This window comes from Babylonia areolata, chromosome 23 (genome assembly GCF_041734735.1).
Source record: "Babylonia areolata isolate BAREFJ2019XMU chromosome 23, ASM4173473v1, whole genome shotgun sequence".
Taxonomy (NCBI): Eukaryota; Metazoa; Mollusca; class Gastropoda; order Neogastropoda; family Buccinidae; genus Babylonia; species Babylonia areolata.
In genome coordinates this window covers 8,408,046-8,433,176 of record NC_134898.1, presented here as the reverse complement: position 1 = coordinate 8,433,176, position 25,131 = coordinate 8,408,046, and the positions used below count along the sequence as shown (strand labels likewise).

The 25,131-nt window shown below is 43.1% G+C and overlaps 1 protein-coding gene across 1 annotated transcript in view; it reads right to left on the bottom strand.

Annotated features, from left to right (window-relative positions):
* Positions 1-16,036: 16,036 nt before the first annotated feature.
* Positions 16,037-25,131, bottom strand: part of LOC143297905 (frizzled-9-like) — a 38,126-nt gene continuing 29,031 nt past the window's right edge. Inside the window, exons 2-3 of the mRNA XM_076610451.1 lie at positions 22,245-22,416; positions 16,037-19,105 (exon numbers count right to left, since the gene is read on the bottom strand). Coding sequence (XP_076466566.1) covers positions 17,996-19,105; positions 22,245-22,416 — 1,282 coding nt within the window. The 3' untranslated portion in view covers positions 16,037-17,995. The remainder of the gene's footprint in view (positions 19,106-22,244; positions 22,417-25,131) is intronic.

Sequence of the window (25,131 nt, the reverse complement as noted above, 5' to 3'; positions counted from 1 at the left end):
TCACATATGTGACACTAACTATAATAATAATAATGATAACAGTAATAGTAATAATAATGATATTAGTGTACATTTATACAGCGCCCTTTCTCTCTAAGAGCCCAGGGCTCTTGACATGAACGAAAATATTACAGATTACATAAATCATTCACCACTCTTTTTGGGAGGAAGGGCGAAACCGGGATTCGAATCCAGACCCAATGGAGACTGTATTGGCGGATAAACATCTTAACCATTCAACCACCCTCCTCCTAGATGTTCAGTAGTGACACTGACATAAATACAAGAAAAACTTGATGTGTGTTGTTATTTTCATCTTGTTCTGTTCGTTTTGTTGATTATTCAAAGAGAACTCTCTCTCTCTCTCTCTCTCTCTCTCTCTCTCTCTCTCTCTCTCTCTCTCACACACACACACACACACACACACACACACACACACACACACACACACACACACAAACAAACCAAAAAAAACACAAAAAAACAACACAAAAAAACAGTTATCTGTTCTTCATCTACCAGAGAATTTCTTTATGTTTATTTTTCTTGAATCATCAGAAAGAACCCAGAAGTTCTGAATATGTGGGACGCACATATTCCACACCATAAATGTAACAAATCATCTTTGGAAATCAAAATAAATGTTTGAAATGTGTTTCTGATTAAAAATGCAACACTTCACAGGCACTTTCATTAAAGTCTAAAATTTCGGCACAAACGGGTAAGAGTTTGCCAATGGAAACGTTTCTGGCAATGCTACTTGCAGGTTAACCCTTTCACCGCCAGTCAATTTAGAGTACAAAATTCCCTTGTGCTATAAACACAGAAAAGACAGTGGCTAAGAATAGCTGGGGATTCTCCCTGCGATGTATAGAAAATATGGCCTGTCCTACTACCGAACATTAAGGGCAGTAGGTTCATGAATAACAGACCAATGAATGGTCACCTTTCAGTGACATGGGTCCTCTACCTCGCCTGTGCATAAATGCGAGCTTGGCGGTGAAAGGGTTAAGGGCACTGATCGGGTGGTAATGATCTTCCACATGTTAACATAGATTCATAATCCTGTATTTTGTTTTAACATGTATTGGATATTCTATATCGTATTTTCAAACAGATCCACAATCCCCTGTCTCAACACAATAAATAAATGAATAACTGATTCACTTGTCTCCATCAGAAATACCACTTATGATGCAAATGGATTTGGGCCTAAGCTGAGTTGATGATCAGCCGGCATATGCTGCGCCGCATGAGAAAACCGCCCAGGTCAAGTTGAACTGAGAACAGGGGGCATACCATGTTCTCTCAGCGTTGAAGACTAGCCTGCTAAGGGTTAACCCGAAATGCACACCATTCTTTTCTCCTCCTCCCCCCAGGGTCCCCACACCCCCACCCCGAGCCTGTGTTCGTCATAGCTGTCAAAGCCATTCGTCATGCCTGGGCACGCCACTCACTCAGGCGTGTCCCAACAATCCGAGTCGACACACCTGAACAGTGAGGCAACCCCTTCAACCTGGTTCCCTGTTGGCAATGAGGCGGTGTGCATTGTGGCACTCACTGTCTGTTCGGGATGGAAGATTGGGTTTATTTCCTTGCATGATTTATTCACACACACACACACACACACACACACACACACACACACACACACACACACACACACACACACACACACACACATCATAATCATAATAATCATAATATCATTATTATTATCACTGTTGTTGTTGTTATCATCATAATCATTATGCAATTTCACGATCGCACCTACCAGACAGGGAGCTCGTGGCGTTTACAATAAAAGTTACACATGCATAAATATACATGCATTGAAGTACGACACACCATACACAAACAAGCGTGTGCACACATAAATACTCGCGCGCGCACACACACACACACACACACACACACACAAGACACACACACAGAGCAGTTCAAGAAGAACATTAGTCAATACATTTGTTGGCAGAACGAAGGAGGTGTGTTTTGAGAAACCTTTTAAAATAACTTGGCTGATATGGGAAGACTGGGACCACACAGTCGTGTATCATCCACTTCACGGATGCGTCTTGGGTGTGTTGCTCAATTTTTTTGACCAACACTGCAAGTATCTGTACTTCTCAGGCATGGGTAACGCCGGGATATCATTATGAAAATAAACGCAGAGTACAGCCTTGTCAGGTAGTCCAAAACCTAAAATGGACCTCATCATCATCAATCATCATTTATGATTCTATCCATCTATCTATCTCTAGATCTAGATACATAGACAGACAGACAGACAGACAGATAGTCGGGATCCTTGTGTCGGCAGTTTCAAGGGGGGCCTGTTGTTGGAGGGATGTGGTGGCGGTCTCCACTCGGAGAGGTGGCGGAGGGGGTGTGGGGGTGGGGGTCCGCTCACTCAGTCTAACTCCGCGACTTAGCTATCATAGTTGTCAATAAGGAGCTTAGTAGGTGGTATCCTAAGTACGTTAAATAAGAACAGGCGGTCTTTCTGAGCACCGCCGAAGTGACTCGGCAGCAGTGCAGCGTATCCTCTTGTGTGTGGCCTCCTGGGGACCTAATATCAATAGTACCCTGTGGACGAACGACGCTGGGACTGCGACAGACGAACCCGGGTGTTACTGTGTAAAAGGGACTCGGAATGAGCGGCGTGAGTGATGCCACCTAAACGGTGCTCATGATAGAATTAGCGAAAAAGAAAATGAAAAAAAAGAAAAAAAAAAAAAAAAAAGATCGAAAGTAAGTCACAAAGGTTGGGTGCAGTATCATTTATGAAATCAAAATACATGATATTTTTGTAGTTTATCCTGTGAAAGATAGGCAGCTAGCGTAGTTTCTAAAGAAGATGTGTTACATGTGTTTGTCTGGATAATCTGAATATTAACGTTACAGCACAGTTCTCGATTTTCTGAAAGAGTTTGTCAGGGATGCCAGCAAGACGAGTATTTGCGAAATCAAAACGAAAGGGAGCAATTGTCACCATAAGACTGTCGAAACGAGTGTTAAAAAACTGCAACGCACTTGAAACCTCAACACTGATGAAAGTAACACAATAACTGTATATGTAACATCCACAATGAAGCTAGGCAGAAACAACACATACATAGTCTGTCATTTCTCCAGATAATCAATAATTGTTCATTTTCCGATATAATCAATGAAGTATGTTGGGCATGGCACAGTATTTGGCTTGACCAGCGGTGCCAGGTAGGTCACCTGACAAGTCCTGAAACAGTCGTTTCCACTGACCAGACTGTACCTAATTATGAGCGCTGACTTGGTGTCTGTGTTCTGGTATTTTCACTGTGTGACTGGTGGCGTTGTGTCAGTTTCATGGTCTGGTGTTCAAACACCTAGTAGTGTTTTGCCCAACGACCATTTCCATGAAACTAAAGTCAGGCTTAACTCGACAAAATTATATTGCAGGGAAATGCGTTGCCCAGAGAGACAATGTAAATGTAACAAGATTTTATGATCATGGTAGTGGGATGCCAAGAAGACAAAAGATTGATCTTTCATGACTCTAATCGTTTTTTCCCCCACAAACCTGGGCACTCCTTTCTGCACATGTTCAACTCCAGGCAGGACGGTCTTTCTGTCACCTGCATTGTTAGAATCAGCCAAATCAAATTCACTTGAAAAAGTGTCCACAAACATGATGGTGTCCTTGAAAAAGGTCACAAGAAGCCAAGTGACGCACGTGCATGACTCCCCAAGTAAGGATCAGTCTCCATAGAAAGCTGCTGCCACATGTTTCCTCACTCAGACGCACACACTGACAGGCATTACTGGTCGTTTTGAATTATTCATCCCACATCTTTGTTGTATTTATGTGAAAAGAAAAAAAAAAGGAAAAGAGGGTCTTTCAACATTCTTCATGTTTTGTGAAGTGAACTTTGCATATTCGTGACAGGCAGTCAGACAGGTCTGTGACATGGCCGCCGCAAGGACGTGACAGCAGTGAGGAAATGCGACGGGCCCACTGCATATATACATAGCTAACTGCTCCGACCTCCACACCCACACCCTCTCCCTCTCCCAGTCCACATCCACTGCCATGTTCAGACCTACAACATGTGTACGTGTGTGGTGAACCACACTGAACATCTACGCAGACACTGTCGTCTGTCTCTTCCTCGTCTAAAAACAATGTCTGCCAGTTAGCGTCCGGTCTGGTGTGTGTTTTGAAATCACTATTACCAGAATGAGAAGAGGATAGCGGGAAGGGAGGGGAGGAATACTGAAATGGATAGATTGGAGGGCGAGGTGGAGATGGAGAGAGTGAAAAAGGAGGGTGTATGAGAAGAGAGTGATGGGCACGAGAACGGATATGAAGACAGGGTTATAAACTGCTGCGTTGTTAACAGGCCACTGTAAAAAAACAAACAAACAACAACAACAACAACAAAAAACACACACCAAAAAACGTGGACAGTTTTGTCCCGCGTTGCTTCATCAATGAAGACCTGCTGCTGAAAACACGCGTTGATGCATACTCGTAATGATCCTCGTTTCCTTCCTGTCCACACAGCCAAGACATCCAACATCTATGCAAGTTCAACGAAGAATGAACATACCACTTCGGGGAAGGCTGAATAGCCGTTGACTGTTTCTTTCAGCAACGTCCAACAGCGATAATGTACATTATCACACAATTCCCCACTGATTCCGCGCAATGATGATAATGTATCCAATCCCCGAAGTGTTAAGTGTCAAAAACAGCAGTCTCTGTGAGCCAGACCAGCTATGCGGTTTGCATTTAATGGTCCAGCTTTATAGTGTCACTGCTTCCTTTGCTTTTCACCTTTATCGGCGCTAAGCAAATATATCACCAAGAAATATCAAGTCATTGACGACGGGTTTTTTATCATCATATTTTTATTTCATTTTTCAAATCGTAATATGAACGCCACAGGCCCAGGCCAATAAATTACACCCGGCAACGTCCCCCTCAGACAGCATGGAAGGGGAACAGTCGTAGCGGGAAGAGGAAGGGGGTGAGGGGTGGGGCGGAGTTGGGGGGGTTACAGAAGTTAGGATTATGGGGCTCCCTTCAACGGTCCTCAGGTGACATGCAGTTGAGGATTCATACTGGGCACAGTCTTGTCCTCACTCTGTGTGTGTGTGTGGACTGTTCCTTTTGGGCTCCGTACATGGCTTTTACTATAAATGACAGTATAACAGCAAGGAGGAAAAGGACAATGAGAGTCAACAAGAAGTAACCCACCTATCCCCTTCGTGTGCTCTGTCATAAATTTATGTTGTTCCTCCACACAGGAGTTCAGAATGCATGGCACGAGCAAACGGCAGATGTTTCGCGCTTCGGGGATTTTATCAGGTGCGTCACATCCCACTAACTGCCAGCTACGTTCATGAACACATAACACAATCCTCATGAGTGGATAAGAATATTACACGTCACGTATATGTCTCTCACAGAATCGTTGAAATGACAGCACAGCATTCGGGATAAAATAATGAACAGCTAATTGCCTTCAAATAAATCGTGCAAAGGTACTAGATATCACTAATGTTGGCCCGTTAAGGTGCTGATGTTCCACAAGGGTTAAAAAATGAGTACTCTTGAAGTGAAAAAGCGTACTCTTGAAATGAAAAAGCGAGCTCTTGAGTGACAACGCTTACTCTTGAAGTGACAAATTTATATGAGGGGAAACTTTTGACGCTTTCTCTTTCGTTTGCGAAACTTTTTAGGCATTGGGTCCTGGGTTTATTGTTACTTCATAAAAAAAGGGGGGTCTCGATAAACTTTCTAGATAGAATTGTTTGCCGTCTAAAATTCTGTTCAAAAAGTTAAAGTTCCCCAATTCTCTCCCGTTCCCCGTTCCTCCCCTTGTCTCACCCGGATCCTTCTTCCTCCCCACCTAGCCCTCAGTCAGTGTGAAGTTCCTTGAACAGGGTGAGAGATGAGGTGTGTAACGCAGATAGCAGATGAGAGAGAGAGACAGAGACTGAAAATTGAAGATGTTTTTTCATAAAGTCCATAGTCCCTTAGAAGGGGGATAAGTCGCGTACGAATACACAGAATGTTCATGTTGTTACGAAGGCACTTCGCCGTTTAAACGCTTCATACAGATAAAGAGTGAATTGTTTAAGAAGCTTTCGTTTGTAAATGACATTAACCAGACAAGTTTGAATAAACAAAGTTGTTTGAAATATTTTTTTCTGGAATTAAATTGTTCTCTGATATCTGTCAGTACTTCACAATCTAGCACAAAATGGACTTCATCTTACTTTGATCTTTTGCATAATGGACAAATCGTATCAGAAATGTTAGACTGTCTATAACGATACCGATGGACAAACAGTGCAGAAACACCAAATCTGATCATTACATACTTCAGATGCCTGTCAACATTCATAGACATATAAATTGGAAAATTATTTAAGTTATTGATAAGTCGATAAATCTCAAATCTGTCACTGCCTTGGATATGTGAATTCCAATTTTGCCATCTGCTGTCAATCATTCTTTCTCGAAACACACGAATAAAAGCTTTAGTATCCCCAACCCCTTGGCTAAGCCACACAAAACCAAATCCATTTTCACATAACTTCACCCTGACATTCGAAACGCAATTTTTCTAACCTCTGCCATCCAAATTTAATAACATTCTGTATGCCTTATATGGTAGTCTATGAGTATCCATCTGTGTCAACTTTAACCAGTATTGAATGTATTTAGTAGCAGACGGTAAAGATATCGGGTATCTGTTTGTTTCGCCATAGATAAAATCATTAGGTGTTTGTGGGGACACTCCAAGAAATGTTTTCAAAGCATACAAATGAACTTTCTCGCAGTGCATAGCGGCAGCGTCAAGACCCCATAATTCTGCACCACATTTTATCGTAGGTTGAATTTGTGCATCAAATATTTTGAAGAACAGTTTCAGTGACTGGTTATTCAACAACCATAACTTCTTCATGACACCTATCAATACACTTTTAGCCCTGCTTGTCAGGTTTTTGCAAGCAAAAGTAAGGTTAAACGTGTTGAAAAATACAAACCTAAATATTTACAACAGGCATTATCAATCCGTTATATGTCCATCTTTCCATTACAGAAAGATATCCACCCTTTCTAAACACTATTATATTGCTTTTATCCATATTAACATTTAGCTGAAGAGAATCAGCGGCACGATGCAGACTGTTTAACTGATTTTTAATCCTATTATTGTTTCCGACATTAATACATCATCTGCTAGGAGAAGAATGAAAATGTCCAGAAAATAGCTAGTAAATGTGGCACCGTGTCTTCCAGAGTTGATAACTTTTACTGTTAACTCGTTTATGAGTAACGAAAATAAAACTGGGCTGCAAATATCTTCTTGTTTAACACCAGACGTACAGCTAATACATTCAGTCAAAGCAGCACCGCAACGTACCCTTGCCTTCACGCAGTCATACATACTCGTAATACATCTCTACACTTTCCCACGGATACCATTTTAAACAAGATAGGCCAAAGTAGGCATCTGTCAATGGAGTCAAACGCTTTTTTCAAAATCAATGACAGCCACACAGAATCTGCAATTTAAACAAAACTGTTTTTGTATGAAAGCCATCAGCTTATACATGTGGTCTATAGTAGAATAATTTTGCCTGAACCCAGCTTGAAATTCTCCTGTAATATTATTTTCCTCCACCCATTCCTGTAGTCTCCTGTTAATAATTGCACTATATCATTTACTACACACATTGCATAAGGATATACCTCTATAATTGTTAGGATTGTTTACGTCACCTTTCTTATACATGGAAGAATAACTGACTCTGTCCAACATTCCGGTAAATCCCCTTAACGAATAAATAATTGAAAAACTAAACTTAACCAGAAAGACTGCTACTGAATTACATTTGCATGCATTTGTAAATAGTTCCCCTATAATCCCGTCAGGCCCAGCAGCTTTTCGTTTCTTCAACTTCCTTAAAGCAAACAAAATTTCCTCAACTGAAATAGGACGATTCAAACTATGATTATCGTCATCAGCGTTACTGAGATCAACATCACCAATATCAGATTGAACATCGTCTTGAAACGGATCATAATCAGTATCTCTATATTTCTCAAGCAGCTGTTTAAAATGTTGAAACCATGTATCCATACCGATATTATTCTCATGTTGTCTTTTCTTCTTTGAAATTTTGCACATTGAGTCCCAAAATATTTTCTGGTTATTTACAGACTGAAGTAATTTAAATAATAAAGAATCATTGTTTCTTTTTTCTCTTCAGCATTAGTTTATATTCTCGTCTGGTTTTACGATATAATTCACGATCAGGAACAGACAAAGTGCGGCGAAATTTCTTTAGCAAATTACGAACCTTTCTCTTACTGTCATGGCATTCCTTGTCATACCAGTCCTAATTCTTAACACTATTACTATAACGCACCTGCTTCTTCATACACTTACCTGCACTCTTTATACAATCATTGAATACATTAAGTGCATCATTAAAATCGACCTCTATCAAAATCATAGCCATATCTATTTGAGTTTTAATTTCATCACAGCACATTGTGTTATTGAACAGAACAGCATCTTCTTCATCCCACACGAACTTCTCAATTGTATAAATGCAATTATTTTTTGTGTACTATACCAACACAGTGTGTGATTATATTTCATTCTCTGAAAGTGTGTGCATTCCATCAAAAAATATCAAAATATTTTCAAACGACAAAATTTGGTGTAACGGGGCTGTTAGGCAAAAACTAAAGGAAAAAGAAAGAGCTTTTCATGAAACTGATGACAGAATAGTCCACAATAAGGCAAAAAGAAGTGTTGAAAAATGCAGTAAGAAGGCAAAGTTTTTTTTATCGGAAAAAAAATAGAAGAAAACTCTAGGAATGTATGGACCGGACTGCAGAACATCACTGATTATAAAATGACCCACCAGACAGTTGACAGCACTGACAGAACTCTTCCACACAAACTCAACACATTCTACTCCAGATTCGACAAACCATTGTCTGCTTCTGACGTGGCTGCACCCAAAATCACCCCCGCTCCCCCTTTCATAGTCCAAGAGAATGAAGTCAGACACCACTTCAGTCGTCTGAAAATAAGAGAAGCCGCTGGCCCTGACAACATCTCACCAGGCCTTTTGAGAAAGTGTGCAGTCCAACTATGTAGTGTCTTCACTGACATATTTAACATGTCCCTTCAGTCTTGTGTGGTGCCTCACTGCTTTAAGAAATCAACAATCATTCCTGTTCAAAAAAAAAAGTGCAGCCTAGTTGTCTTAATGATTATCGTCCCGTAGCCTTAACATCAGTCGTAATGAAAACATTTGAACGCTTGATTCTACAATTCCTAAAAACCTGCATTCCTCATCTTTTGATCCCTTTCAGTTCGCCTATAGAGCTGACAGATCAGTTGAAGATGCCATTAGCATAGGTATCTACCATGTCCTCAGACATCTCAAAAATCCTAACAGCTATGCCAGGATCCTTTTCATTGACTACAGCTCTGCGTTCAACACAGTAGTGCCATCAAAACTATATTTTAAAGTGAAAGACCTCTCGCTGCCTGAATCAATTTGTGCATGGATCCTAAATTTTCTAAGATGCAGACCGCAAGTTGTTAACGTTGGTGACCTAACTTCCTCCACATGCATTCTCAAAATAGGCACCCCACAGGGATGTGTTCTATCCCCACTGTTGTACTCACTATTCACACATGACTGTGCAACTCAAAATGAATGTAACACCATGGTCAAGTTTGCCGACGATACAACTCTAGAAAGGTTGAGTACATACAGTGATGAGTCAAAATATAGGGAAGAAGTACATGAACTTGTCAGCTGGTGTGATCAAAACAACTTAGAACTCAACGTATCAAAAACCAAAGAATCAATTCTAGATCTGACCCCCTACCACTTGTCATTAAAGACAAGCAAGTAGAGATCATCAGCGACTTTAAATTTCTCGGACTGATCATTTCCAACGATTTAAATGGGAGAAAAATACGGAAAAAATTGTTAAGAAAGCACAACGGCGCCTGTACTTTCTTCGGCGCCTCAAAAAGTTCGGAATTAAAAAAGAAGTCATGGTTGATTTCTACCGAGCAGTCATTGAAAGTGTGCTCACCTTTGCTATTACTGTTTGGTACAGAAACATTTCCAAGGCAGAAGTTGCAGCCCTTAACAGAATCGTAAAAACTGCCACCAAGATTACCGGGGCTGATCTACCTTCTCTAGAAGACATATATTATAAGCGGCTACTCAAAAAAAGTAAAATCAATCAGCCAGGACGAATCACATCCAGCTTTTGGGATTTTCGAGATGCTCCCCTCTGGTCGACGGTACAGAAGTATAAGGACGAAAACCAATCGCTTCGCCAGTAGCTTTTTCCCCAAAGCAGTCAATGCCCTGTCTCTCGAACAAATCCAGTGTGATAATTAGAATTCTGCAACCAACAACCATCTACCTGAATATCAAGTCATCAAACCCATCCACATGTAATATGCAGCTTCTGTTCAAACGTGTGTGTGTGTGCGTGTGTGTGTGTGTGTGTGTGTGTGTGCAGTGCGTGCATGTGTGAGTATGCACAAGTTTTTATATTGATATGCACTTGTATGTATCTTATTTCTACTGTATCCGCGCTTGTGTATGATTTTCGACTTATGTTCGTATCTTGTTATGTATTATCCCCCCCCCCCCCCCCCCAATTCCTTGTGACCCCGGTACACTTGGTAATAAAGGCATGTTCTGTTCATTTCAAGGGCGAGGCCACATGGGGAATAAACGTCTATTTTACCTAATCTGTCACCTTTTCCTCGTGCGGTATTCACTGACGACCAGGCGGCGAGCACTGTTGATGAAGCAGATTCTGATGAATGAACAACACACCTGACATGATGCTTCAAGTCTACTTATGTGGGCATCATCACTGTCACTATGGTGTCTTGGTAAGCCTGCACACACTGAATTATGGCTTGCGGTTCTGCATACACACACATCTGCGGAATAAACAAAGAAATATTAAATTGTCACGCAGATGTGAAACCCATCGGCTCGTCAAAATCATTTCTGAATTTGTCTGAAACTGATCGGAAATGCCATTCAGTCAGAACTGAGGGGGAGGTGGAGGTATTGTCTCAAGGAAACGCAACAAGTTCCTGTTTCGCTTACTGGATGACGTCACAGAGGTGGAGAAAGCAGAAATGGGTCAGTGTGATATGAAGAAAGGATGGAAGCCCATTGGGGTCTTGTGCTGGATGATTAGAAACCAACGGTCTGTTCCCTTTCAGCTGTTGAAGTGTGGGGCGTACTGCTCCGGTTTGTTTTGTACACATTGTTCTGTCCTTGTATGGATTTAGGTTGGTTATGTGGTCACAGCCCTTGTCCTTTCAATAGTATACTTTTACCATGAAAGAGACAGACAGACAGACATTTGGAGACAAACATAGAGACAAACAGAGACAAAAACATAAAGCGGGAGGCAGGGGTGGTGGTTTGGGGGGGCAGGGAGGTCTGTGTTCGCAGCAGACCTATACAGAAAAGGGTTACCATTACTACTAACCACACTGCTCTTCTCTCATTCATTCATTCAACCTACCCTTCCTCATACCCCCCCACAAACCTCCCCCCCCCCCACACACACACACCCATACCCCACCCTCCTCCACACACGCACACTTCCCGTCCCTCATCATGTGCAAAGAAAAGTGGATGGGGTGGGGGTTGGGGGGGGGGGGGCTATTAGCGCTGGCTGCCTGCCACACAGGGCTACAGTAAAAGAGAAGACATGTCATTAGCAACGCTTGATGAGATTACGAGGCCAACAGCCCTCGCCTCTCGTTCGCTCTCTCTCTCTCTCCTTAAGGCAAGTGGGAGGGTTTTGCTCAATGTTCCAACCCCGGGAGAATGAGGGGGTGGCACCGCAGGTTGTACTCACGTAAATCCAACATCCACCTCTTACCCAACCCCACTCACCCACCTAGTCTTCTTGCTTCACCTCAGTTCGTAAGAAACAGTCTACATCATCGCATGGTCTCTACATATAAACATATCTTTGTAAAACACAGTCTTTTGCACCAGTCTCATTCAGCAACCTTCTTCCTCCTCACTAAATGTTTCGTCTTTGGCATTATTTTTTCCTTCATATCAGTAACTCTAACCTCCAATCTCCTCAGTCTCTCATCGCAGCTATCCTTTCTTTGATTCTCACAAAGCACTTTCCATCTCCTTGCTTCCAAAACGCCTCAGCTGGCACTTCACGTCATGCAGTCAACAACTAGATTACTATCGCATTATGATTAAAAGATGAATTTGAAAAGATAAATGAATAAATAAATAAAAACGGCCAGTCCCATTCTCCAATCTCACACCAGGAAAAAAAATCTTCCCAACTGAAATCCGCAATCAAAGGCGACAACCACGTAACGATTTAAGACTTCCATGTGTGTTAATATGTGGTCAGACGTGTGATTCTGTATCAAATATATATATTAAATGAAAACTTTTAAAACGCACTCAATCTTCAACTGGCAACACACATCATCAGTGGGTGCTCAAACTTTCCCAGTGAAGCACAAGTCTCCTTGTCAAAGCACACACCCATTCTTCTTATTCAGTTTTGACAGCCGGAAATCAGGATACTCAGCATCTCATAAAACATCCCACCTCAGAACCCAACACAACAACTTCAGGCACACAGTCTTAAAGTTGAAACCGTCGCAACGAACACCCGATCGTAAAACAGCTTTTCACCATGAATAGTCCATTACAAAGCTTATGCAATAAATATGTCATTACTTACATTTATCAGTCTCCAAATTTAAATCCGTAACCAATACACATGGTTGTTGTTGGGTTTTTTGTTGTTGTTGTTTTTGGGGTGTGTTTTTTCAAGTTCCATGAGACTTTTGCTATGCATGTTTCATTTATTTAGACATGTCATTTCTCCCTTTTTGAAATATTTCCACTCAGTACCAAGCCTACATGTCATTGCCTGTAATGAGCTCAACTGTCCTCCCACTCCCCTTCTACGTCCCCACTTGACTAGGGAATTTGGATTAAAATCTGCATGTGAGCAACAAAACAAAGCAAAATTAAAAGGAAAGTATCAGTAAAATGGCAAATTAAAAAAAACACACACGTCGAACAGACCATAAGAGCGAGATAAGAAATGAACGAAATAGGAAAGACACACAGATACACACACACACACACACACACACACACACACACACACAGAGAGAGAGAGAGAGAGAGAGAGAGAGAGAGAGAGACGGAAACCGACAGAAAAACAAGAAGAAAACAAATACAGAAAGGGGCAGGCAGGAAGATCAACAGACACATAGCGAGCAACAACTCCGGCTGGCAGAAGACAGAGAGGCGTGCAGCGGTGGGAGGCTCTTGGGGCGGGCGGATAGCTATGGGGTGATACAGTGAAGGCGCGTGGTGGTGGCATTTACTCCCGCTCCCTTCACAAACTCCGACCATGCGAGCACTTACCCCGGCCCCACAGCCCTCCCTCACAATGGCGCCACGATGAAAAGAGCGGTGGGGGTGGGGGTGGGGGGTAAAAGGTGAGGGACAGAGACATAAACCCCCCTTCCCCCACCATTCCCCTAGTCTGCAGTGTGCTGTAGCGATGAGGGATTTACCCTCCCTCCGCCCCTTTCCTCCCATACTCCCTCCTCCTGTTAAAAAAACCCACCGGCCATAACCCATGGATCATTCAATCGGAATGCACGACACCAGGGACATAGCTGGCGACAAGAAAGTGGATGGACGAAGCAGAAGAAAACGGGCACACACACACACACACACACACACACACAGAAAGAAGAAGAAGGAGAAGAAAAAGGAATGAGAGAGAGGCACAGATGCAGATAGACAGAGACCGAGAGAAAGAGAGGCATACTGAGAAAGAGACTGACAGATCGAGACGGGCAAGGACAGAGGGAGGGAGGGAATACGCATGTACGACGGCCGGGATTCAGTGCGGGGAAAATTAATGGTCGTGTTTGGGTTTTTTTCTCTCTATATCTTCTGTTCTTTCTCCCCCCCCCCTCCCTCTCCCACCCCCGCTCTCCCCCTCCCTTAACGTGTGATGAACGTACATGCAGGAACATAATACTCAAAATACTCGGATCCTATCTAGAAAAGCAATTGTTGACGCGTTGTGTGTCTCAGTCTCGCCACGTGATTTACATCGACAGGCAAAATGGGGAAGGAACAAGTCGCCCAATGAATGCTGGGGACACTGCGCTCACTGCACCTTGGGTCACACCCCCTCCGCTCTCCCCCGTCCGTTCTTCCACACAGAGGAACAGAGAGGGAGGCGGGAGGGTGGGAAGCGGTAGGAAAAAAGGGGAGAGAGGGAGTGTCGGAGTTTGTACACTGAATCTTGTTTTCGACTCCCTCCCACTCCATCACTCTTCCACAGTGTGTGAGAGAAGATGGGTGGCCGTCTGTCTCCTTTTTATCCGACATCTGTGGCGCGCACATGTGTGTGGGGCCTGGGGGGTATATGTGTGTGTGCGTGTTTGGGGGGGGGGGGGAGGCGGAGGGGGTGGACGGACGGACGATGTGTGTGAATATCCGTATTTGCGTTTTGAAATCGATTGACTCAAGCAAGCGAGACTCGATGAACAAATATGGTGCAATTCGACCACTTGAATCATGCTGATGATGATGATGATGATGATATGGATACTTATACAGCGCCTATCCTTAGTCGGAGACCAAGCTCTAAGCGCTTTACAAACACGAGGTCATGTTCCGGTGAATAGTTATCCTGCACCTGAGAAGAACATTCTGATGATGTGGGCCGTCTTCAGAGCGTTGTTCGATCAGTACAACATGTACCATGAGCTCCCCAACTACTGGGAAAATTTGTTATAAACGACCCTCCCGTCTACAAACTTGGCTTTCGGCAATGGTAGAGGGTAATCTACAGAAGGATGGATGAAATGTGTGAGGAGAGAGAGAAGATGAGCGTTCGTATGACTTCAGATTCCAACAATGAACGTACCATGTCATGTCTAGAATCGATCGCCTTTTTTTTTTTTTTTTTTTTTTTTTTTTAATCAAAGAAGCAGGTGTTGATCGGTTTTTCATCAGTCTACAACTTGTCCGAACGGCCGCCAGGAATTACATGTGAGCCGTGAAGGCTTTACCTTTCTTTGTTAGATGTTTTGTACGTAGGTTTGTGAAAAATGACGGAATGTGTGGGTATTCGAGCATATGATTTTATATACTGTGTGTGTCACAGTGAAACAAAAATGCAGCTGTTTATTTCATTGTCACAATATTCTTGTATAATATGCATTTTGCTGCTTGTTTTTTTTATGGGTGTCTTTATGCATAAAGAAAAAGCAGTTGTTGCTTATTCTATTCACCATTTGAATTAGCATTTTGACTGCATTGATATACTTCCACATATATACATATATATGTGTGTATAGATATATATATAGATAGATATTCATAAATCAATTCACCAATTTTAATTTGTAATTCTGTATTTACACACACACACACACATACACACACACACACACACACACACACACACACACACACACATACATAACATATACAGATGCATGCATACGTACATGCAAGCTATGTTCACAGAGAGACAGAGAGAGAGAGAGAGAGGGGGGGGACATATTCATGTTCCCATTTTTTTTCTCGTTTAACATTCCTTATAAAGAAAAGACAAACAAAACGAATAGAAAGAGATAGACATACAGAGAGAAACATAAAGAGAGCCCTCAAAGTTCAGGTTATCTCAAAGGTGCCCTCTGACATACGCAACCCGAATATTTGGCCCCAAAGCAAACAGACGCGTACAACTCTCAGTGCGCTGCTCGGCGTAACGCTAAGCTGGTTTTACCCGCGGAGCTCTGTTAGTTTGATAGTACTTGAGAATATGTACTTACACCTCTCTCTCTCTCTCTCTCTCTCTCTCTTGTGTGATGCGTGTGTGAGCGTGCAACTTAAAGCGTGATCACTTCCCCACACAACACAAAACACGTATCCAAAGAGGCAATGAATTATATTGTGATCATTGCAAACAATAACAAAACATATCTGACATGTCATTACGGCATAAATAAAAACACAGCGTGAACAAAACACGCGCACATGCACACAGCAATCACTTTTATACACACGTACACACACATTCGTGGCAGAAAACGTGGGTTGTACACAACTGTACCTATTTCCACTGACCAGGGGAAAATCCAACAAAATGCAAACTGGCAGCAAACTTGGCTCTCTCTCTCTCTGTCTCTCTCTCTCACACACACACACACACACACGAGATTCTCAAGTTATACAGTCATGTATGTGTTCAGGCAGTTCAAAACGAAGACTGTGCACTCCTCCCATGCACACAGCACACCGCAAGTCATGACGTGGTACCATGTCTGCACACCTCTACTGACCATCAACCACCAGTTCCAGCATGAATCACATCACCACAGTGTCACTGACCACATCCTCCATATCCAATAGTTGGCAAGGTCAGGATTGATCAACAGTCACAATAAATACATTAGACACAGGGTTAAAATAAATGGCAAAAACAAGTTTCAAGTCAATAAATAATATCTTAAAAGCTTCTGAGAAATGTTGATGTCACTGCTGTATTCATAGAAGTATGTGGTATCTCCATTCAAATAAATATGACGATGAAATACCCCTATAATAGTAACAGATAATTCATGAAAATAAGAAATAAAATCCTACCCACTGATGTACACGTACAGTCGGAAGACTGCCAGCACTCAAGACAGCCAGTCACCTGACAGTCCGTCAACTTGGCGCTCACATGCAGCTCTCACTTCCTTCGTTGGAATAAATCAAAGCTTTGTGACGTTTGTATCTGAATGCCCTCATACGCTGCCGTGTTTTGGTATATTGAAAACAACACAAATCCTGCCTGCATCCGTTTGCTTTACACACACACACACACACACACACAGGCGCGTACATGCACGCTTTCAGAGACTAACCCTGTGTTATATGTATTTTATTTTACGATTGGTATCATAATATTGACTACACTGCCATGACAGTGTCTTCAACTGGAAAATGGTGGTAGAAAAGATAGGGACTGTGCACACAAAAAAAAAAGAAAAAAAAAGAAGCATCCAAATGAAGGGATGAAGAAAGAAGGAAAGAAATAAAACAATAGAAGATAATAAAAAGAAGAAGAAGAAGAAGAAACAGAAGAAAAAAATAAACAAAGAACATTGTTCTTATAAAAAATTATAAAAAAAGAAGAAAATTCTTAACTACTGGAAACTGTTGCCAGTCAATCCAGTATTTATCCATGGACACACCTGACTACACTATCCTGGCAATACAAATTTGTTGCTACAGAGCGCAGCTCCAGCTAAAGTTTCAGCAAAATAACCACAGTTGAGTCCAAAACGTACTAGCAAGTTATATACTCTCTAGTCCCAGAGATCGAGGTTCGATCTGTCTGAAATCAACATTACATCCACCCATCACATCCAACGAGATGCCAGCTTTCTGTCACATTAAAAAATATGCAGTCTTGTTAATGCATAATAAAAACATCGCAAGAAAGCAGATGGCACTGCTGTCATAGAAAAACGTCTTCAAAAGTGACCCACGCTCGCCTTTTGTTACAAATCCTTATTACTAAATATTTTAAAGTGTCTAGTTTACAGTGCAAACTTCCGTGTCCATCACTCACACATCGTAGGTGGCAATCACAAAACCCGTTTTTTTCTGTTTCCACAGCAAGAGGAAGTGACCTTTGTTCATACAGATGGAACTCAAAGTCCTCTTTGATGGCTGGTAGAACGATGTGCAGTGTCCATCAATGACTGTCTCTCACTGTATACAGCATCAGTGTCTGCTAGATTATGCTGACCAGTGGTAGTGTTCACGCCGCAATGTCGTGCATGCCTGTGGCCACGCTATCCCCCCACACAGTGTCTATGGGTGGAGGAGAGGGGTCTAGTCACACCCTTGACCCCGCCACTTTGGGCATGTGTTTATGTCCGTGTTGTGTCTTCATCATCACCACGGGGGCCGGATGGTAGTTAGCGTTGTAGTGACTGCTCGCTCCCCCTCCTGCGCTGGTCCCTCCGCCACCCGCTCCCCCTCCTGCGTTAGTTCCTGGAGCCGGCTTGCGCCTGCGAAACCTTCCGGAGCAAAAGTGTTTCCAGGAGGCTAGAGTTTTGGAGGACCAGATCCACATGCCGCTGGTGATGCCCACGACAAGCGACATGAATATTTTGAGCATGTACACCTCCACGGTGGGAATGGAGCGATCCAGTGGACACTCCGAGGCCGATAGACAGGGCCGGCGGCGGGCCTCCAGCTGCCAGTGGCTGAAGTTCATCCTCTCGTAGAAATAGCAGCCGATGACGCAGGTAGCGGGCACGGTGTAGAGCACGGAGAAAACGCCTATCTTGGCCATCAGCTTCTCCAGCTTGCGGATGTTGGGGCCGCCCCCGCCATCTTGCTTTAGGTTTGAGCGGATGCGGAAGAGTGCCACGAATCCGGCCAGGATGAAAATGGTGCCCACGATCAGGTAGATGATGAGCGGCACCAGCACGAACCCCGTCAGGGCCCCAATGTCCTGGTTGCCAACGTAGCACATGCCGGTCAGCTCGTCCCCGTCCACGCGGCGCATGGTAAGGATGACGATGGTCTGGATGGCCGGGATGGCCCAGGCCGCCAGGTGGAAGTAAGAACTCAGCGCCTCTATGGCCTCCTGCCCCCACTTCCTGCCCGCCGCCAGGAACCAGGTCAGGGTGAGGATGACCCACCAGATGGAGGAGGCCATGCCGAAGAAGTAGAGGAGGAGGAAGACGATGATGCACCAGGTGGACTCCAGCCCCTCCTGGATGAGGAACTTCCGGCCGTCCCGGGCCTGGTCACAGGAAATGGCCTCGGGGCCTGTGAAGGCCCGGATCATGAAGGCTATGGAGTAGATGGCATAGCACAGCGATAGGAAGATGATGGGCCGCTCAGGGTACTTGAACCGTGACGTGTCGATGACAAACGTCAGCACCGTCATGGTGGTGGACAGGCAGCACAGTGACGACCACACCATCATCCACACCTGCACCACACACACCATCAGCATTAGCATCGAGGGCACCGGGAACAGATACATGCTTCATCCCACTTTAATCACATACAGTATCAGCGCAAGGACGACCATCGTATCATCATGTCATTTGCTTATGTGTTTGTGTTGATCGTTTTCTGTTTAAAATATTTCAGTCTACCAGAAACAGACCGAGTCAGAATTAAACCCCCTACACACACACTTCAATAAGTCTGCGACTATCCTTCGCCTTACCCCCACCCCCCACCCCCACCTCTCCCCCATGACCGACCAACCCCATCACCCTTCCTTTTTCTCGACTTAAGAGTGTGGTGGCCTTGCTATGAATTGGGTTCTAGTTTGTATGTTGTGTATGGAGGATCCTTCCACGTACGTGGGCAACGTAATATTATATATATCTTGAACAAGTTGTCTGTAAAGGGTCGAGAGCCACAGAGTTTGGCACTTTAGATTATCATGTTATTACCATATACCATTACCAAAGCACAGCAGACAAAACCTGAGGGACCATCTTCAAACCACAGCCACAGTTATGCACTGTATGCAGGCCATCAGTCTATGGCTGTCCGTCTGCTGATCACTGTGGCCACGGCTGAAGACGCCTCTGTGGGCGTGTGTTGAAACCTCTGATTAGCTCTGCTACCACGGCAGACGGTATCTAAGATACACACGATACGTACATCACCTGTCATGCTTCTGGCGACTTAGGAGATAAAAAAAAAAAAACACAACACAAAAAAACAAAAAAAATAAGAAACGAAACGATTTTCATCTTTAACATACCAGGCGCCGAAACTGGAATGGAACCCAGGACACTTAGATTATAATCACTCTGTTGCGGCATATATTGTCGCCCCTGCATGAATTGTCAGCCCTCACTGCACATATTGTCACCCCTCTGCACTGATGCTGTTGTTGCTCCATGTACTGTCGCCCTTATATGGATTGTTGAGGGCGACAATTATGCAGCCGTCACTGCACTTATCGTCACCCCTCTGCACTGGTGATGTTGTTGTTGTAAGTGTGTGCTCGTGTGTGCACGCGCATATGAGATTGTTGTGTGCTTGTCTGCGTGAATGTATGCGGGTTCGTGTATTTTGCGTGTGTGTTTGAGAGTGCATTCGTGTTTATGTAAAAGGGGTGTGTGGTGGGAGAGATGGGGTACAATGTGTGCTGGCGTATTTGGCATGTATGTATGTTTGTGTGAGTGGGTGCGTGTTTGCGTATTTGTGCATGCAAATGTGTGTATGTGTGTGCGTGTGCGTGTGGTGTGTGTGTGTCTTATCTTATCTGCAAGGGCACAGCCCTTCAACAACGCCATGCTGGGTCGTAAAAGTTACGTCACAACTTCTCAACCAGTGTGTTCGGGATCTTGAGTTGATCGTAAAAGTTAAGATGGGTTGTAAACTGGTCAGGTTTGGATTCTGTCACTCTGTGTGTGAGTGAGTGTGTGTGGATGTGTGTGTGTGTGTGTGTGTGTGTGTGTGTGTGTGTGTGTGTGCGTGCGCACGTGCATGCGTGCGTTTATGTGATATCTGCGAGGGCTCAGCCCGTCAATGACTCTATGCTGGGTTGTAAAAGTTATGTCATAACTCCTCACTCCTCACAACAGCAGCAGTGCTGAGGGGGGACAAAATGTGCAGTGAGGGCAGCACGTATTGTCACCAGCGACAATCCGCATAGAGGCCACAATACATGCCACAACACACTCAGCTACAGCACCCGTCCGTTAGAAGCCCACAAGAAAAGGGGTATTGTTTCATGGCGAAGCGTATATAATGAGGCCGCAGAATGTTCAGGGCTGTGTGGTCGTTACATGCCAGGATGGGGGATCTCCTTTACAACATGGGACACAGCGTCAGCAAATACAAGAAATGTGTGTTCCTCTTAATACTGAAACTGTGCTGTGTGTGTGGTTGGATGGTTCAATGAAACTGATGGACAAAGGTACAGCAGGTAAACATGGCCGAGATACTGCACAGTTGGGTTGTGCCAGGACGCTTTTTTTAAATTTCTGTTTATTCATTTTAAGGGTTTCTTTTTACTCTAATGCATTTGAGTTCAAAACTTTATTCTATTATTCTATGACTCAAGTCATTTTCAAATACATTTCAATTCAAACAGTAAGATATATCATGTTTGTCAGTGATCAATAAATCTGTAAGAAGGTGATTTATTGCTTAAACTTTCAATAACAAATGTGGATGGGTAACACATACATTGTAAATCACTATGAACATGTGTGAAAAAAACCCTAAGAAAATCGTCCTTGACGAATTTCTTTTGAATTTTTCAACAGTTTGCCAGGTATTTGTTTAAAAAAAAAAGAAAAAAAAGAGTGTTGAAATAAGCATAAATATAAATGCTTAGAGAGAGAGAGAGAGAGAGAGAGAGAGAGAGAGAGAGAGACTGACAGACAGATAGACAGAGACACAGAGAGAGCACAGAGAGAGAGAGAGAGAGAGTGGGGGAGGGAGGGAAGGACTGAGAGATCGCCTGAAAGACTGATTTCATTATAATGAAAATAAATAGTGCTGAAGTTCGCATCTCCTTTCCAAATCAAAAAGGGACACAAACCAGCGCTGTGAAAGATTTCAACAGCTGGGGGACTGTGATTAAAATCAGGGCCTGTGCACCTCCCCCATAACCCCCACCACCATGCACCTCTACCCACCCTAACCCCTTCCCTTCACCACTGTACGTACATGACCAGATGTCACCCTGGTTTCAATGGAAATTCCAGCACCTGAATCGCTCAATGTTGCACTCTGATTAGGACCTAAACGCTGAACATCAAACTGTAATCAAAGATACAACATTGGTGACTAGAAGAATATTTAAAAAAAACAAAAACTAACTGAAATGAAAACATTACAAAGACAGAGACAGACAGGGGATGGGGAGAAAGGCAGGCGGACAGACAGAGAAATGAATACATATGCAACTATAAACGAACACCCACCCCCGCATATAAATAAACAAGCAGCGAGAAAAAGAGAGTGGAAAGAAAAATAAATAAGCAAATAGATACACAGAAAACATTGAATGAATGCTTTCACATACACGTACGTAAATAAATAAACAAAACTAACACATACACACACATGCCCTGACCCCGCCCTTTATTTACCTTCGCGAACTGTTTGTCCTGGTGACGAAAGAAGACGTCGACGTCACACCTGGGAGCACATGTGCTGTTGCCCTCAATCTTCTCCACGTGCACAAAGCGGGGAGGGCAAAGGTCAACCTCGCCTTTCGAAGTCTCTTTCTCCTTGCTGACCGGGGCCGTGGAGGTGCGGCTCCTGTAAGGAACAACAGGACTGAGGTCAAGGTCAGCACGTCAGCCGCCACACAAACAGAAGTTCAACACCTGTATGTTCCTAACTCACTTAGCCAGTTTAACACTTATATGTTCCTAACACACTCAGCGAGTTTAACACTTAGGCCTATAATGTTCACAACACTCATCGTGCTCAACACCTATATCTCCCTTACACACTCAGCGAGTTTAAGACTTATTATGTTCATAACACTCATTGTTTTCAACACTTACATGTTCCTAACACACTCAGCGAGTTTAACACTTATATGTTCATAACACTCATGGTATTCAACACATATATTCTTTACCCACTCAAAGAGTTTAACACACATGTTCATAACACTCATCGTGTTCAACACCTATATGTTCCTAACACATTCAGCGAGTTGAAAACCTATATAATAAATTGTTATATGAAGCAGTTAGGCATCAGACTGCCACGTGAACTGTCAGCAACACAATGGCGGACTTCTGTGTAACTGGAGGGGAGATCTATGTTTCGCTAAAGTGTAGTGGTTAATTTGTCATAACAACATGTCCAACAAAACCTTAGAATGTTTTATTCAGTCTGGAACTGTGTAACCCATGTCAACGGCATCCTTAAACAATAAACTTCGTCTTCAAGTTCTCTCCCCCTTTCTACGCCCCTGTTTGGACGTTTTGTCTCGACTCCAGGCTGGAAAATAAACAAAACAAAACAAAATACAGGAAGATGTGTGTTCTGTATGATTGCTCGTCCCTGACACACAACAGACTGAGTTTATTTCACCAACCTTTGCCTGACTGCCTATATCATCTATGTATCCATCTCTCTATAATATCATGCATGTCACATGTGCACAACTGATATATTAAAGCCTGTCACTGCTGCGTGCATATTGTACTGTGCAGCTGTTACATACAGTCACAATTAACTAACTGAAAAACGATTCACGTTTTATCTATTTGTTGTTGACGTGATGATACTGTTCAGTCCTCACCATTATTAAAACAAACTGTCGAACTATTGAGACACCAGACTATCAATACAGAGAGAGACAGACAGACAGAGACAGAGGGAGACAGAGAGAAACACGAATAACGCCGAAAAACTAAACAAAATAGTGAAAGTAACCCAACGATGGAAAGTCGGACCACTTATCAAATTGAACTGTTTGGCTTAACGCATGTCGAATGCACTAACAACTAGCGCAAGCTGGCATGTGTTCGTGTATTATCCGTCCGATTCATAACAAATGTGTTTTTTTGATTTGTTTGTTTTATCCATATAGAAGTAAATCGGACATGTCTTGTTTAATCTTAGATAACTTGACATAATTCAGGAACTTACACATCATCATTTGATATCTAAACTTACGTGTTGACGAATGTAATACGACCTACTTATTCATTATCTGTTTCTCTGTCTGTCTGTCTTCTAATTGATTTAAGCCTTCCGACGGTTTTCAACCCCGATATGGTCTCTTTCAGTCGGCCGGCCAATAAACCATTTGATTTATCAATCCATCCATCAATCGACGTGACTGATAAACCTGTCAATCTACCTGTCTATCTGTACTATAGCATAATTATGTCTATCTGTTAACCACTTTTTTGTCACCAAAATCCTAACATACAAAAAGTGACAATATCACACGTACAGAAAAAGACGGTACCAAATCCGTCATGTTATCTCGCTTCCTCCTCACAAATATTTCCCTGTTGCAGTTTTCCAGCCTGGTGAACTGGGTCAGCGATTTTCAGTAGAAATGAAGAGAAGCCATACTCACTGAAAAAACAGAAATGTAAGCACAAAAACACGTACATGTACGTGTTGTCCGTACTTTAGGAAACAGAAGGTTATATTGTTTTTCGTTTGCTGGTTTGTTTTGTTTTTTTTGTTGTTGTTCGTTTTGTGGGTTTGTGGGTTTGTTTTTTGTTGTTTTTTTCCTACGCCTCGTACAATGATCAATGTCACTTTCACCTGCCCCTCTTCCCTAACCACTCACCCTTAATGGACAGTCATCCCCCCACACGCACATTTTGATTGCATAGAGGGCATGATGACAAACGTTTGTGTGTGTGTGTGTGTGTGCGTGTGAGCGCAAGTACCTACGTGCCGTGTGTGTGGGTGTGCATGAGTGTATGCGTGTCGTGTGTGTGCATTTGTGCAGTGTGCGACAAGAGAATCAATTTGAATCGTCACGAGGATTAAGGACCGGAACGAAGGCAGAACTTACGTTTTCGTTAAAACCACTCATTCACAAGCAGCTGAATACTTTTTGCTTTCGTGACAGAACACACACACACACACACACACACACACACATGTGCCCTTGCATTTTGTATTTGTTTTCGTGTGTGTGTGTGTGCAGATATTTCAGCTTACAAGCACAGCGTGAGACTGGCATTCCACAAACTACTGCTCCATCCATTTCCGTGCGGGCATTGTCTTCTCCGCCCCATGTGTCCCCTGACTGTTCTGTGGTGCTGATGATGCCGTATGGCACAACACACATCAACTGTGTACCTAATTAACTGGTAGTTGGCCTTGGCTATGTAAACTGCACAATCTCCGTTTTAACGAAAACTGCAGGCTGCTGATAGACTAAGTTCTCTTCGTCAACCGCCAGCCTGACTGCAGTGTTTGTCACCAGTCAACTCGCTCTCACTTTTTAGCAGAAATAGCCAGTCATTATTCAGACCGTACAACGTT